Source organism: Pimephales promelas, chromosome 8 (assembly GCF_988280905.1).
Source record: "Pimephales promelas chromosome 8, fPimPro1.hap1.1, whole genome shotgun sequence".
In the NCBI taxonomy this organism is placed as follows: domain Eukaryota; kingdom Metazoa; phylum Chordata; class Actinopteri; order Cypriniformes; family Leuciscidae; genus Pimephales; species Pimephales promelas.
This window is the reverse complement of record NC_142776.1, coordinates 14,039,297-14,053,391: the sequence shown is the minus strand read 5'-3', so window position 1 is coordinate 14,053,391 and position 14,095 is coordinate 14,039,297. Positions and strand designations below refer to the sequence as shown.

Here is a 14,095-nt window from a genome sequence, read left to right as displayed (position 1 = left end):
GAAGTGGATCAAAAAAGTTAATGAGAGCTGATTTGATCCACTTCAAATGTTGACTACTCTATATTTTAAAGTCCCCATGAAATCAAAATTGAACCTATTTACTTGGTTAGTGCATATTACTAGTCTTGTGGTGAACAATTAATCCGTGCAAGTAAATATATGGTAACACTTTAAAATAATGGTGTCACGAAATGCAGAAATGAACCCAAGCGCAGACAGTCATAAATAAACATATAACTTTAATTAACAGATAGAAAACAAAAACCCACGAGGGGGCAAACGAACATAGACAATACTAGACCAATAAACTTGAAAAAGACAACAAGGTACAAACTTAGATCAAGACAGCTCACAGAACAGAATGACCTTATACGACAACGAACCAACACTGAATAATCAACACAAGGACCTTAAATAAGGAACAAACATACAGGGGTAACAAGGCAGGCAGGTGAGGGAAATTAAACAATAACGAGATAACAAGATGGGCGGGGTCAGACAATTGACAGGAGAGCACCAGGCACAAAGAACAACATGACAGCCATGTGCTCACAATAGACCAGACTAAACAAAGACACATGACAAACCACAGGCCATAAGATAACACACACACACACAACATGACAAATCCTGACATTACCCCCCCTTTAAGAAGCGGCTACCAGACGCTTCACAAGAGACATAACAGACTGTAACTCAGACACAAACCAACAAAACATAACTACTAGCAACAATGGCAAACAAGAAAACATAATAACAGGATTAGGATGACTTAACAAAAATAACACACAAGGGAGGGGGGGAGGGGGAACAAAAGAGTTCATAGGTGGGGGTCCAGAGTGGATAGGTGAAAAAACAGTCCTAGATTCACTGGACATAGGAGAGGGTTGAGGGCAAGGAAACCGAACAGGTCTAGGTGGAGATACAAGGGGTACAGTCTTGGAAGCAATAGACTGGGGCAATACAGTCACAGGGGTAACCAGGGGACCCACAGGAAACAAACCAGACGACTGTGACCCTGAGACAAACAGTGAAGAAGATGGTTCTGAAGACGGGACTGGACTGGCCGCAGCGGGCTGGAGAGTGGATGCAGATCCCGAAAGAAGCTGAGATGGAGGACATGAAGCTTTCCTCCTTCTCCTTGGCGGTGGAACAACCCCCTCAGACGACCATGACGGCGATGTACTCTCAGGACCGGACAATGGCTCGGGAACAGATACTGGCTCAGGAACAGACACCGGCTCGGGAACAGGCACAGGTGCTGGCGCTGCCTCCGGCTCTGGAACAGGCTCAGGCTCCGCCTCGGGCTCTGGAACAGGCACTGGGTTCAGCTCCGAAACACCGGACACCGGCCTCTCCAATATCCGTGTCAGACGCTCCAGATAGTCCCAGCTCAGGAAGGCAGACGGAATGTGAACAATCTCTGACTGGGCAGAAGGGACGAGAACAGTCTCTGACTGGGCGGACGGGACGCGGACAGTCTCTGACTGGGCCGACGGGACGTGAACAGTCTCTCGCTGAGCAAGGGTGACGTGAACAGTCTCTCGCTGGGCGGGCGTGACGTGAACAGTCTCTCGCTGGGCGGGCGTGACGTGAACAGTCTCTCGCTGGGCGGATGGGACGTGAACCATCTCTCGCTGGACAACCGGGACGTGAACAGGCTCTCGCTGGGCAGACTCAGTAGATGAGGTTTCTACTGCAGATTCCCCTGACACCCGTCTGCCTCGCTTTCTGCGACGGCGACCAGCTACTGCAGGTGCCTTGGGAATTGAGGCGAAGAGAGCCTGGTCCCCAAGTGTTGCAACAGCTAGAACAAGACCCTCCGAAACCCCTGGCAATGATGGAGCATTCATAGTCCTTGTAGGATCCTGCCGCTCTCTCCGACACACATAGTTCACCACTTCAATGAACGGGCGTCGAATCAACTCTTCCCGTTCACACATCGGAGGTGGTGCATTGAGACCCGCAATGAAACAAGAGTTTACAAGGATTTCGGGCATAAATCTCCTCCTCCCCTCAACATCCTGGGCATATTTCTCCAGGGACTCCTCTCCCTGGGAAGAAAACGGAGTCCTACCCTCCTTCAGATCAGAGGTTAACGTCCGCCACCATTCCTCATGGTCCTCTGATTGCTCTCTAGCCAGAAAAGACATATTGTCTGCTGGGTTCAAAGTGGTTGGTTCGTTCTGTCACGAAATGCAGAAATGAACCCAAGCGCCGACAGTCATAAATAAACATATAACTTTAATTAACAGATAGAAAACAAAAACCCACGAGGGGGCAAACGAACATAGACAATACTAGACCAATAAACTTGAAAAAGACAACAGGGTACAAACTTAGATCACGACAGCTCACAGAACAGAATGACCTTATACGACAACGAACCAACACTGAATAACCAACACAAGGACCTTAAATAAGGAACAAACATACAGGGGTAACAAGGCAGGCAGGTGAGGGAAATTAAACAATAACGAGATAACAAGATGGGCGGGGTCAGACAATTGACAGGAGCGCACCAGGCACAAAGAACAACATGACAGCCATGTGCTCACAATAGACCAGACTAAACAAAGACACATGACAAACCACAGGCCATAAGATAACACACACACACACACACACACACAACATGACAAATCCTGACAAATGGTCAGTAGTTAACAAGTAGCTATGCAGGAAGTAATAGGTAGTACTGCATTAACACCGAAGTTAATACTAATAACTAATATAGAAGCAATATTACTAATCATTAAGTAATAGGTAATTTAGTACAAAGGTAGTTCCTTGGTAGGTATTTGATTGTTACTAAAGAAATATATCCTCATTGAGAACTACTTGTGAACTAAGAAATAATAACAAATTAATTACTAATCACAAAAGTAACATGTTTTTCGTTAACATGTTTTACACTTTCTAATCCAAGCGTTACCTTGTCATCCCGCAATGTTTACACAAGGTAACGCTTGTAGTTAGTTAGGAGTTAACATGTTTTTCACTTTAAAATAATGGGCCAAATCACTAGTAGTTCCTGCGGGATGACAAGGTAACGCTTAAGTAGTTATTGTGGAGTTAACATGTTTTTCACAAATGATACAAGTAATTTAATTTTATATTTGACACATACTGTAGTAATTAATTGGTTATTATTTCTTAGTTCACAAGTAGTTCTCAATGAGGATATATTTCTTTAGTAACAATCAAATACCTACCAAGGAACTACCTTTGTACTAAATTACCTATTACTTAATGATTAGTTAATATTGCTTCCATATTAGTTAATAGTATTAACTTCGGTGTTAATGCAGTACTACCTATTACTTCCTGCATAGCTACTTGTTAATTACTGACCATTATTTTAAAGTGTTAACAAATATATATATATAAACAATGTTTTACCTTGGTAATCTTTAATCAAAATCTGAAAAGTTACTTCCGGTCTGGAATGGTGTCTTTTTCTGATGATGTAGGTTTGACGGCTTGGGTTGGGAAACGCTTAACCACTCCCCTCAAACCGTTAGTCTGCTATGAGCGAAAGATGGAGAGGAGGAGCGCTAAAGTAAAACCCTGCCTCTGTTCAATATTCCGTTTCACTTGGAAATACGTCACAGCAATGGTGAAAAGTCGTTTGCAACTTCCGGTTCACGGGGACTTTAAATAATTAGAAATTAAATATCATAAAACGGTTTTTCATACAGTGCTAATGCAAGTTGTTTTGCAGTTCCAGCACTGTATATAAAAAAAACAATACAGCTCTGAATGTGATAATATGTTGTATTCTGTGTGTCTGCAGGCTGAGGAAAGGCCCCTTCAGCGCAACGAGCAGCTTTTGGCTGACCTGAGAAAGCGAAGCACTGCCATCATACCACTAAAACTTCGCCACACTCCTCCAAGCAAAACTACCACGGTTGAGTCTCTTTGTGACTGGAAAACTCCCAAGGTTAGAATCTCTAAAAAAAAAATACAAGAAGGTGTTTAAAATCTCATGTAATATGAAAAGCTATGGTCACTAATGTGCTATTAAAACCTGTTTAATCTCACAGGTCACAATTGTGATTGCATCTTTTTTCTTATTTTTGGAAGCTCTAAAAATGTTGATTTTGTCTTTGGGAAAGCTTTTAAATGAAAAATAGATTGTATTGATTAAAATCTATTAATGTCATGTGACTAGTGTGAAAGATCAGTTAACTTCCTGCTTGCACATCCTACAAAAAGTATTATGTAAAACAGAGGTTTTGGATGTTAATCCTACACTGAATTTATGCCACACCTGTGAAATGGATGCATTATCTCGGCAAAGTAGAAGTGCTCACTAACACAGATTTAGACAGATTTGTGTACAATATTTGAGAGAAATAGGCCTTTGTGTACATAGAAAAAGTCTTAGATCTTTGGGTTCAGCTCATGAAAAATGGGGGCAAAAACAAAAGTGAAGCATTTATAATTTTGTTCAGTGTAGTTATCAGTATCCCAGAAACAATGTGTTAACTTGAGTTTTTCATTCATCTATTTATTTGTTAATCATGGGATTCTTCTCAGGCTTCATTGGACAGAGGAGAGCTGTTTAATCTGAAGTCCAACACAGACAATGACAACTGGGAGGTTCAGTCCAATGATGGCACAAGCAAAACATTTCCTGGAGTTTGCTTCATGATTCTTCCACCGGATCCTGAGGCCATCAACAGAGTCGACCTGTAAGAGTAAAAACTACTTTTCATACTCCAAAGACATTGTAAAATGCTTGTTGTTAACCCTTGATGTATGCATATGTAAAAATAATAATGAGTAAAGCCTTTAGAGATCAAGAATAACTAATAATTTGTGTTTGTATGAGAAGGCTGGGCAAAGAGTTGGAAGATCTAAAGAAAAGGCGAGCTGCTTTGAGAACTTCGCTGAACAGTCGTCCATCAAAGACTCCTGTTTCACAGTCTCCAGGTAATGTTTCCTTCAGCCTGATGTTTATTTGTTTCACTTTTGGTGTGAATGGGCCATTTGTCAATGATTTTTTTTTAACCTTTTTTGTGTCATGTTTAGTGTGAAAGTGCCTTCCTTTACACCAGGCACTTATGTAGGGGATGGGCCAGAGTTGGTCCTTAAGTCCATACTGGGGTGGGTTTCCTGTACAATGATGTAGGCTACTAGCTAGCCATGACGTTCCCGAAACCATGAAACTTGTTGTTAATGATATCATTAACAACATGCAAGTGGTGGAATAGCAACTTAAAAAGATTCAGGTGGTGGAATAGCAACACATGCAAGAAAACATGCAGGTGGTGGAATAGCAACTTAAATTCAAAATAAAGTATAAATAATCTGATATAAATTTGATTTCAACCTAATTTTTTGCTGTAAATAATGAGCATGGCATCTGATGACTACTATTTTGTTCTCTGTTTTTTTTTGTTGTTGCTTTGTTCAATTGTGTGCACCTCTTTGAGCATACTCGGGGATCTAGATCACACACACATGCACACTCTTCAAAAATAGCACTTTCATCCTCTTGACAAACTAAAAGAGTAGAATGTAATGACTTTTTTTTTCAAATAACGAGTAAAGTAATGCATTACTTTTAAATTTTACAACAAAATATCTGAGTTACTTTTTCAAATAAGTAATGCGAGTTATTTCGTTTACCCATGTATTGGACTGACACCTCTCCTGTACTCGTATTGAGAGCATCGGGAGTAAGTGCAGAGGCGTTGTGTGCACTGTGTGTAAACATGATGTGTTTGTAGTTGTAGACTAAATGTGAGCTGGTATTTACTCATCTCACTTGCACAAAAACACATTTTGTATTCCTCAAAATGAATATGAAATACAAACTCAGAAAATTACGTAAACCTACACTGTAAAGAAATTGTAAAATAGCTTGATTCAAAATGATAAGCTTGTAATAATGTTTATAATTCCAGTGGTACTGGTGGATTTCCACGGGAAATTTGAGCATGTCTTTGCGTTATTACGTCACATCTGTACACATAAAGACGTAGTCTCGGCTAGTCTAAGCTATATGGATGTGAGGATGTTGGAGGTGGAGATTTATAGCCTTTTCTCACAGCACTTGATTTAATTAAACTTATTAATTTGATGGTTGATCCAGAAAGGTTTAAACTACAATCACCAGTACCAACTAGAGATTCACCCTTTGTAAAATGCAAAAAAAAAAAAAGAAAGAAAAGAAATTGCAACCGAACCCATGCGAAAACAAGGATATCAGGGCTTTAAATGTTGTCACGCAATGCTGATGTTGTTAACATTAACAATTTAAGAACAAAGTATAATTTGCACGGTTTGATGTAATAAATTATTAAATTATTATTAGATTTAATCAGCGTGATTTACTGCAATGTTTTTTCTCCCTTAGTTGGTGACAAAAACAAAAGTGGATGTTACTTGTTCAGTTGACATTTTAGGGTGAAAATTCTTATGTTGGTCAACTTGGTCATACTTCCAAAAAGTGGAATGTTAGTATCCACACCGTGTGGTAATTGACAGCTGCACATTCTCCATAAAACATTGGATTCATCTGCGCTATGAGGTGCCGAGGTACAACTCATGATAATTCCGCGAATAACTGCAATTGCAGATTTCGAACAGAGTGGCGACAGAGGAAAAACTGTGGACTGCAGCTTTAATATGAAACTGAAAACACAATGTGTAATAATCAAAAACTTTAACTCAAATCTTTGCAGTTCATTGTTAGCTATAGCAATAGCATACATGCATGTGCTAACCCAGCAAACACAGAACGTTCCCCTAACGTTCCCGAATGGTCCCATGAGGTTTTTTTTTTTTTGGGAACCAAACAAGAACGTTATAGGAATGTTCCATGTAGGTTATTTGTAGGTTCCGTTTTTATACGTAAGGAGAATATTCTGGGAACGTTCCCTTAACTTCAAGGGAAAGTTCTAGCAACGTTCTGGGAACCAAAAACTAACGTTCCCAGAACCTAAATTTGTTTGCTGGGAATGTACTCAACAAAATGTGTATCACTGCATCAGCAGCAACAGTTACTGCCTTTAAATGAATCGACATGCAGTATTACATCAGTATTTCTCTGCTCATCCTCGAACGAAGCACAAGCTCTACTCTCCAGCACAATGGTGACCCATAAAACTAATTAATTAAAGATCTCTCCATCTTGTGTAAAAGCACATAAAAACACTTTAGCTTACTCTCCTTATCAGTTATTGACTTTACTTACCTTTTTTTCTATTAACTCAATATTTCAGTGAAATTATCTTGTTTCGTATAGTAAATCTGACTGTTGAGTCTGTTTTTTTCCTTGATTTTACGGTAGTCTACTCTACTGGCAGCACAGTTGTCAGTAAATTGTCAGTTGTCAGTAATTTACAGTTGATTGCTGTTAAATTACGTTTCACTGTTTTTATCTTACACTTTTAACCATTTTAACCCCACAGCAAAATTGAAATGAACACTTAAATGTGTCCACACTACAAAGTGTTAAATAAACACTGAAGCATAGCCTTAGATGAAATTAAATGAAGACAAAAGACATTCAATCTCTGAAGATCTCAGCAGAGGATGATTAAACAACTCCACAAACAACATTTCCAGCTTCACTCATTAACAAGTTTAGCTGTCATACAACATAGGCTATCATACATCTAAAGAAGCTCTTGTTGAGAATTAAAAGAGGTTTAGATGTTGATGTTTTATTTTAAAACACTGTTTTAATACACCTTAATTTTATATTACCACTACTAGCAAAAGATAAAGCAGTGCTGCGCAAACAGTTTTACATTTTTTTTTAAATCATTTAAAAAACAGGGTTGAACTACAGTATAATTTAGAAATTTTGTATTTTTCAGAAACATCAATAATGAGCATATCAATCTCAGCAAGGGTGACAATAAACCCTCAAAAAAGATAAACATATTCACTCTAAACATCACAAAACAAGCTACTAAAAAGTAAACACAAAACAACAGCAAAAATAAAAGAAAATATTAAGAATTAAAAAAAATAACCTGACAATTCAACTGCATTATTTATTCATGCCGCAATGCATGCTGGGTGTCATAGACGTTTTTATACTATGCTTGTACCCAGTATGCATTGTAGTATGAAACATTTCGAGTCATCATTGTTGAGATTCATATGCTGATTCTTGATGTCTATGTGTCTAGATGATATCAAAATTCTAAATGTTTTGAGCACAAACTGTTTTCAAAGTGCTTCATACTTTCTGGTTGTCACATCACAGATGGATCTCATTCTGTAGTCACAGGGATACCATAATTAAAAATATAAAACATCACCCATATAATTGCACATTAGACTATACTGTAAATGAGATCAGTGAATCAACCAACTAGATGATGATTGTGACCATCAATAAATAGCTAACATAATCTGATCATGTTTTCTTTCAGCTAATTTGCCATACCAAATGTATATTAAAGACACAGTTACAGCAGCCAAATAAAAAAAAGCAATGTTCAAAAGTCAAGGGCCTAAAGCAAACACTGATCACCATAATAATAAAAAAACCCATCTAAACCTCTGTTACTTTTTAATGAGAACCTTTGTGGATGTATGACAGAAATGAAGTCAAACTAGTAATGCTGTTTATGGAGTTGTTTCATGATCCTGCTGCAATCTTGAAAGGTTCAATATCTTAATTTCACTAAATTGATTTCATTTTTTTTTCTGTTATTGTTGTTTCTCTTTCCTTCAGTGATTATGATTGTTGACAACAGGTGTTCATCAGTGTCTGAATTCATTAATTTGTTTTTGTTCATTGTCAAGTAGACTATATTAGTGAATTTAGAGAATAGTGAATGAGGGTTATAGGGTGTGATTTGGGACACAGCCCCTTGTCGACTTTGAGTGCTGATAATTCACAGTATATTCCTGTTGGCTAACAGAGAAACCTAAAATTCTCTGGAAAGCAGCATTTGTTCAAATTTAAATCTTCAAACCGTTCTATTTCATCAGAAACTATCTTAAAACAGGGCTTTAAGAGTAAAAAAAAGTGCTGAACTAACCCCTTAATTCAAAAAAGTGTTAACTGTCAAAATTTGGTCCTATTTTTATTTTTTTTTTACATTTTTTTTACGGTGTACAATAATTGTTAAATCACACAAATATACTTTATACTGAATATTTAATCTCACTTTATTAACCAATGACTTCGCTTTTTTACCTAGCATACTAAGTAAAAAGATAAGCAAAAATCACATTTAATATTTTTGGTTTTATTGCTTTAAGATTGTGGAACTTTCTTCTGCGGTGTCCTATTCTTCTGCAATCCAGCAGAAGACTTATTCATTTCAGTTTTGGTATGAAATAGACATTTGCCAAAAATAGAACTTGTGATTATTTGTTATTAAAAATAAAACAAGCAAACCCAGCCCAGGTGAAAAAAAAAGTAACTTTACGGATTACTTTCTATTAAAAGTAACTAAGTAAAGCAATTAATTACTTAGGTAGGCCTATTACTTAACCCAATATTGTAATGCATTTCTTTTAAAAGTACGTTTCCCCAACGCTGGGCATGACATGTAAAGATTGTACTACTGCATGTTATTTTGCTCAAAAGCTTGATATACTTAAGTCACACTAACAATTATGCTTTTAACCACATGTCGAGAGCTGTAGTTTCAAAGACACAACTTTGCTAATGTGTGTTGGAATTATGGTTGTAGCAAACAGAATAATTAAACTATGTAGGAAACAATTGAAAGAAATAATGCTTTTGAAAAAAGCACCCCAGTTCAGCCTATTCAATCATAGTGGACAATTTTGTAAAATATGAAATACAATTGAGAAGCTATTTTTAAATTTGCTCACCTAAAAAGCAACTTAAACTGAATGCTGGTGTGATGCTGGGATATAGGCTGAGTTCAGTGCAAATCACATATTAATCAATAAACTATTAAAAGTGTGTGTTCTTGTTGGGGTCAAACCCCCTATACATAAAGTTTGGTTATTTTTAAAACGCACAGTAGGCAATTAGAAAGGGTGATCATGTATGTGGTGCTCATGAAACAACTAGGAAGCATGTTTGACATACACTCACATAAAGCATTGTTGGCCCATATTGATAGGAATAGCATCTTGCAGTTAATGGAGATTTGTGGGATGCACATCCAGGGTACAAAGCTCCCATTCCACCACATCCCAAAGATGCTCTATTGGGTTGAGGTCTGGTGACTGTGGGGGCCATTTTAGTACAGTGAACTCATTGTCATGTTCAAGAAATCAATTTGAAATGATTCAAGCTTTGTGCTCTTGTGCGTGAAAATTTCAGTAACTGAGCAGATTGTGAAATACTCAGACCAACCCGTCTGACACCAACAACCATGCCATGCTCAAAATTGCTTAAATCACCTTTCTTTCCCATTCTGACATTCACTTCTTGACCAGGACCACACCCCTAAATGCATTGTCATGCAAATGCCATGTGAATAGGTGGATTAGATATTTGCATTAATGATAAATTAAACATGTGTTCCTAAAAATCCTTTAGGTGAGTGTATGTACTGAACTTACCTCTGAGATAATAAATCAGTCATATTTGTTGTTGTAGTTCCTGCACCAAGAGCCGAGGAGAACTCCAAAGCAGTTGAGCTGGCTAGCCGTCTAAACCAAATAGATAAAGATCTAGCTCAAGCTGAGCTGGACACTCTGAGCAGTCTAAGAGCCCCACTGAACCACACTGACCCTGCCACGGACCTCGCTAAACGTCTGAAGGAGCAAGAGGTGAGAAATACTTTTGACATCTAGTTAGAAATAAGCTTCCTTGCTTAGAGATAAACTGCCTGGGTTTGTTCTGTCAAATAAGACAAAGTGCCAGAATGAACTATTAAACCAGGTTATTGAATGTTGATAACTGGATGCAAGATAACCGATAACTGATTCAACAACCTTAAGTAAAGGTTTTTCTTTTCTAAATAGAGAACAACTACAACTCTCCAGCAGCTGGAAAAACAGAGGGCTGCAGTCCAAAAGGACCTGGAGCCTTTACTTTCGAAGGATTCTAATGGGCCAACCTCTTGTACTTTACCCCAAAAACTCAGTGATGCCAAAATCAAACAAGACAGTCTAGCTGCTCTCATTGATCTCTACAAAAAGAAGTATGTACAATTACAAGTCGATTTATTTATGAAATTGATGAAAGAATTTGAGATGTTGCAAATCTATTGCCTCTTTTTAACACTAGGGCAAATGCTTCTATGGTTTTGGAGAGACAGCTTACAAAGATGGACAGCACTGTCTCAGGATTTGAGAAACAGCTCACTGATGATGGTGCCATCCCAGACAAACCTAGTGCCATTCAGACCAGTACCCAGGAGATTCAAGTAAAGACATTATCCAATCTTAGTTTAGTAGAATGTAATTATGTCGCCACTTCTAATGTGTAAATACCCAGAGTTCTGACATACGTCTGACAACGTATTTCTAGATTATCTATCTAAATGTTTTTACTTATGGTAAAAATTTACCTTTTTAAATTTGCGACCTGTGTATTTTTCCAACAAACCATGGTATTTGTTTTTTAAAAATTCATTTAAAGTCTTATACATAATAAATATATTGTCATTCATCCAGGGTTTGAGAAAAGATGTTGCTGGTGCTCAAAGTGAGATGCAAAAACTTAACGAGGACCTAGAGGCACTTAAGAAGCTATGCAGTTCACTTCAGCAGGGTTACCAGGAGTATTGTCCTGATATACGCAGACATGAAGCAGAAGTGAAGAATCTTCAAAGCCGATATGCTAATGTGAGCAACCAGCTAAATGAAAGGTGAGTTCTGATTAAACTAAAAAATAGTTTTAGATTAATGTCTTTCAGATTACATTTTTAGTATGATCAGTAATTGGATACAGTGTTGAATTGGATACAGTAATTGGATTAAAAAATTAAAGGAGGAAATTGCCATAAATACCAATACAGAGGAGCACCATCAAGAACAGATATTTATCTCTGAATTTAACTGATTAAATTAAATTTTTTTTTAGATTAATTTTTTTCAGATTACATTTTTAAGACATTAATCCAAAGAATTTTTTTTTTGTTTAATCAGTTAAATTAGTTTAATGTGGTGCTGCTTAGATATATCTTATATTTTCTCTGGTCTTTTTTTTTTTTTTTTTTTGCAATGAGCTGAACAATAAATGTTTTTACTTAAAACATGTTTTTATATTTCAAAATAAATATGGAAATAATATGGAATATGGAGCTCAAATGGAAAAAAGATAAACTGCAAGTGTCATTTCAAATGCTAAGGGACTGTTGGCGAGCCTGGTTAAAGGAGCATTTCACCCATTTCAACATTAATCTTTATTGAAAGTGGAGAGAGAAACAGGCCTGATTTTATGATGTGTTTTGTTTCTTTTGTGTGTAACGTTACAGCAGTCGTCAATGAGGGGCTGCTGGCTCATACTTTCGTTTTGTATTTGTTCATTTTACTATTAAAATGTTTAAATGTTTGCCAGTTCCTGCCTCCTTCCCACAACAAACCCTGTTAACGTTACATTGGCAAACTCATTAGTGAATTACTTCTCGTTTGTATTTATTTCTATATGGTGAATTACTGCATGATACCTGGATGTTCAATCAGGCAAAACTAGGACGGTTCACATCACAACACAAACGTCTATGTGCTCGTCTGATTCAGAGATTTCGTTCAGGAGAAATTGCCATCGTTGAAATTGTCTGCAGCAGACGGACTCTATCTGTGTTCGTAGCACACAGCGAGAGCACCGGTACCAGCAGTCCACCCAGCTCGAGCCAGCGGGCTCCTCGACCGCGACAGGCAGCCTGTTCCTCCATCAGCCTCAGCTGCTCTTCACTATATTGTGGCTCGCAAAGATAGCCACGAACATCGGATTCGAGCAGCAGAATTTCAAAGACGAATTTATGAATAACCACTTATGAATATTTTTAATAAAAAAGGAAAAATGAAATAAAAGCAGATCATCATTCCTTCCGCGCTCTGTTGTGGTGGTGCTGTGTCACGTGACAAGCAATGACGCGTCACCATGGAAACATTAAAGTGGCAAGTTCTAAATAATCGCCTTGAAAAAATCACGCTGGGCGGTCAGTTAGAATATTTTAAACTTACGTGTGAAAGGGTTAAAAAAAAACGCCCACAAAACAGCCATTAAAAGACGTTTAGCTCGCGAGATGAGAAAAGTGGCATCGGTTAGGCCTATTATAGGTATCAGACAGAAAATTTGATGCCAGCGATAGCATTTCCAAAGTACTGAAGCAAGATAGGATTCCTAAAGTTATTTAGTATTTGCTTCAGTAATACCAATTGGGGAAAATCCTATCTTAGACTTCCTGTAATACGGCCCCTGATAAGCTATCCATCTGAGGGGAATAACGTTAATTTTAACATCGTGTTTCAATCGCCAAACCAGATGAATAAGTTAGGCCACTTCGTCTACATTCTTCACGAGAAACGGATTATGACTCACAAAATGAATTAGCTATAGGCGAAGTAGTAAGTTCCCACGTATTTTATATATACAGTACATGTTCTGCATTGATACCACAGTGAGTACCGGGCTAAGTAAGTTAGAAAAGGGGTTTGCTGAAGAGTCTTCACCGACCTGAGCTAATGATGAGGGAACGGCGCAAGTAAGTTAGACAACTCTTCTTGCCTCATGTTAACTCGCACTCTTGCGGTTGACTGTGCTAGCTCCTCCCCCTCCTGCTGCATATTCAAAAGAGAGGAAGAAACGGAGCAGCCCATAGGCTACTGACAGCAAAGTTTTTAAGCTCTATTTTTAAAGGCTGTATTCAGTATGCAAACCCAAAGCTCAATGAAATAAAGCAACTTATGATTTCGGGCATTTACATAGGGTATTGTCCAGTTTCAGATTTGCTCAGTGACAGTCATACATTCGGGGCTTGACTCAAAACATACGGGGCTGAAGCCCCGGAAAAATCGGCTGGTGCCGCCCCTGGTGGAAAGGCGGCTTCTGAAGCACCACTGAAGTTCGCCTTCACACTGGCAGTTGAAATCAGCTCCGTAAAACGCAATACGCCCCCAACGGATGTCGTACTACACAGTGAAAAGCGTCGGAAGCGTAGAACGAAAATGGCGGAGAGATTAG

General features: G+C 38.1%; 1 protein-coding gene across 1 annotated transcript in view; it reads left to right on the top strand.

The window, feature by feature from the left end:
* evpla (envoplakin a) overlaps positions 1 to 14,095 on the top strand; it is a 35,832-nt gene that overhangs the window by 11,751 nt on the left and 9,986 nt on the right. Inside the window, exons 11-17 of the mRNA XM_039662500.2 lie at positions 3,797 to 3,943; positions 4,543 to 4,697; positions 4,841 to 4,938; positions 10,559 to 10,731; positions 10,927 to 11,105; positions 11,192 to 11,330; positions 11,581 to 11,774. Of these exons, the coding sequence (XP_039518434.2) occupies positions 3,797 to 3,943; positions 4,543 to 4,697; positions 4,841 to 4,938; positions 10,559 to 10,731; positions 10,927 to 11,105; positions 11,192 to 11,330; positions 11,581 to 11,774 (1,085 nt within the window). The remainder of the gene's footprint in view (positions 1 to 3,796; positions 3,944 to 4,542; positions 4,698 to 4,840; positions 4,939 to 10,558; positions 10,732 to 10,926; positions 11,106 to 11,191; positions 11,331 to 11,580; positions 11,775 to 14,095) is intronic.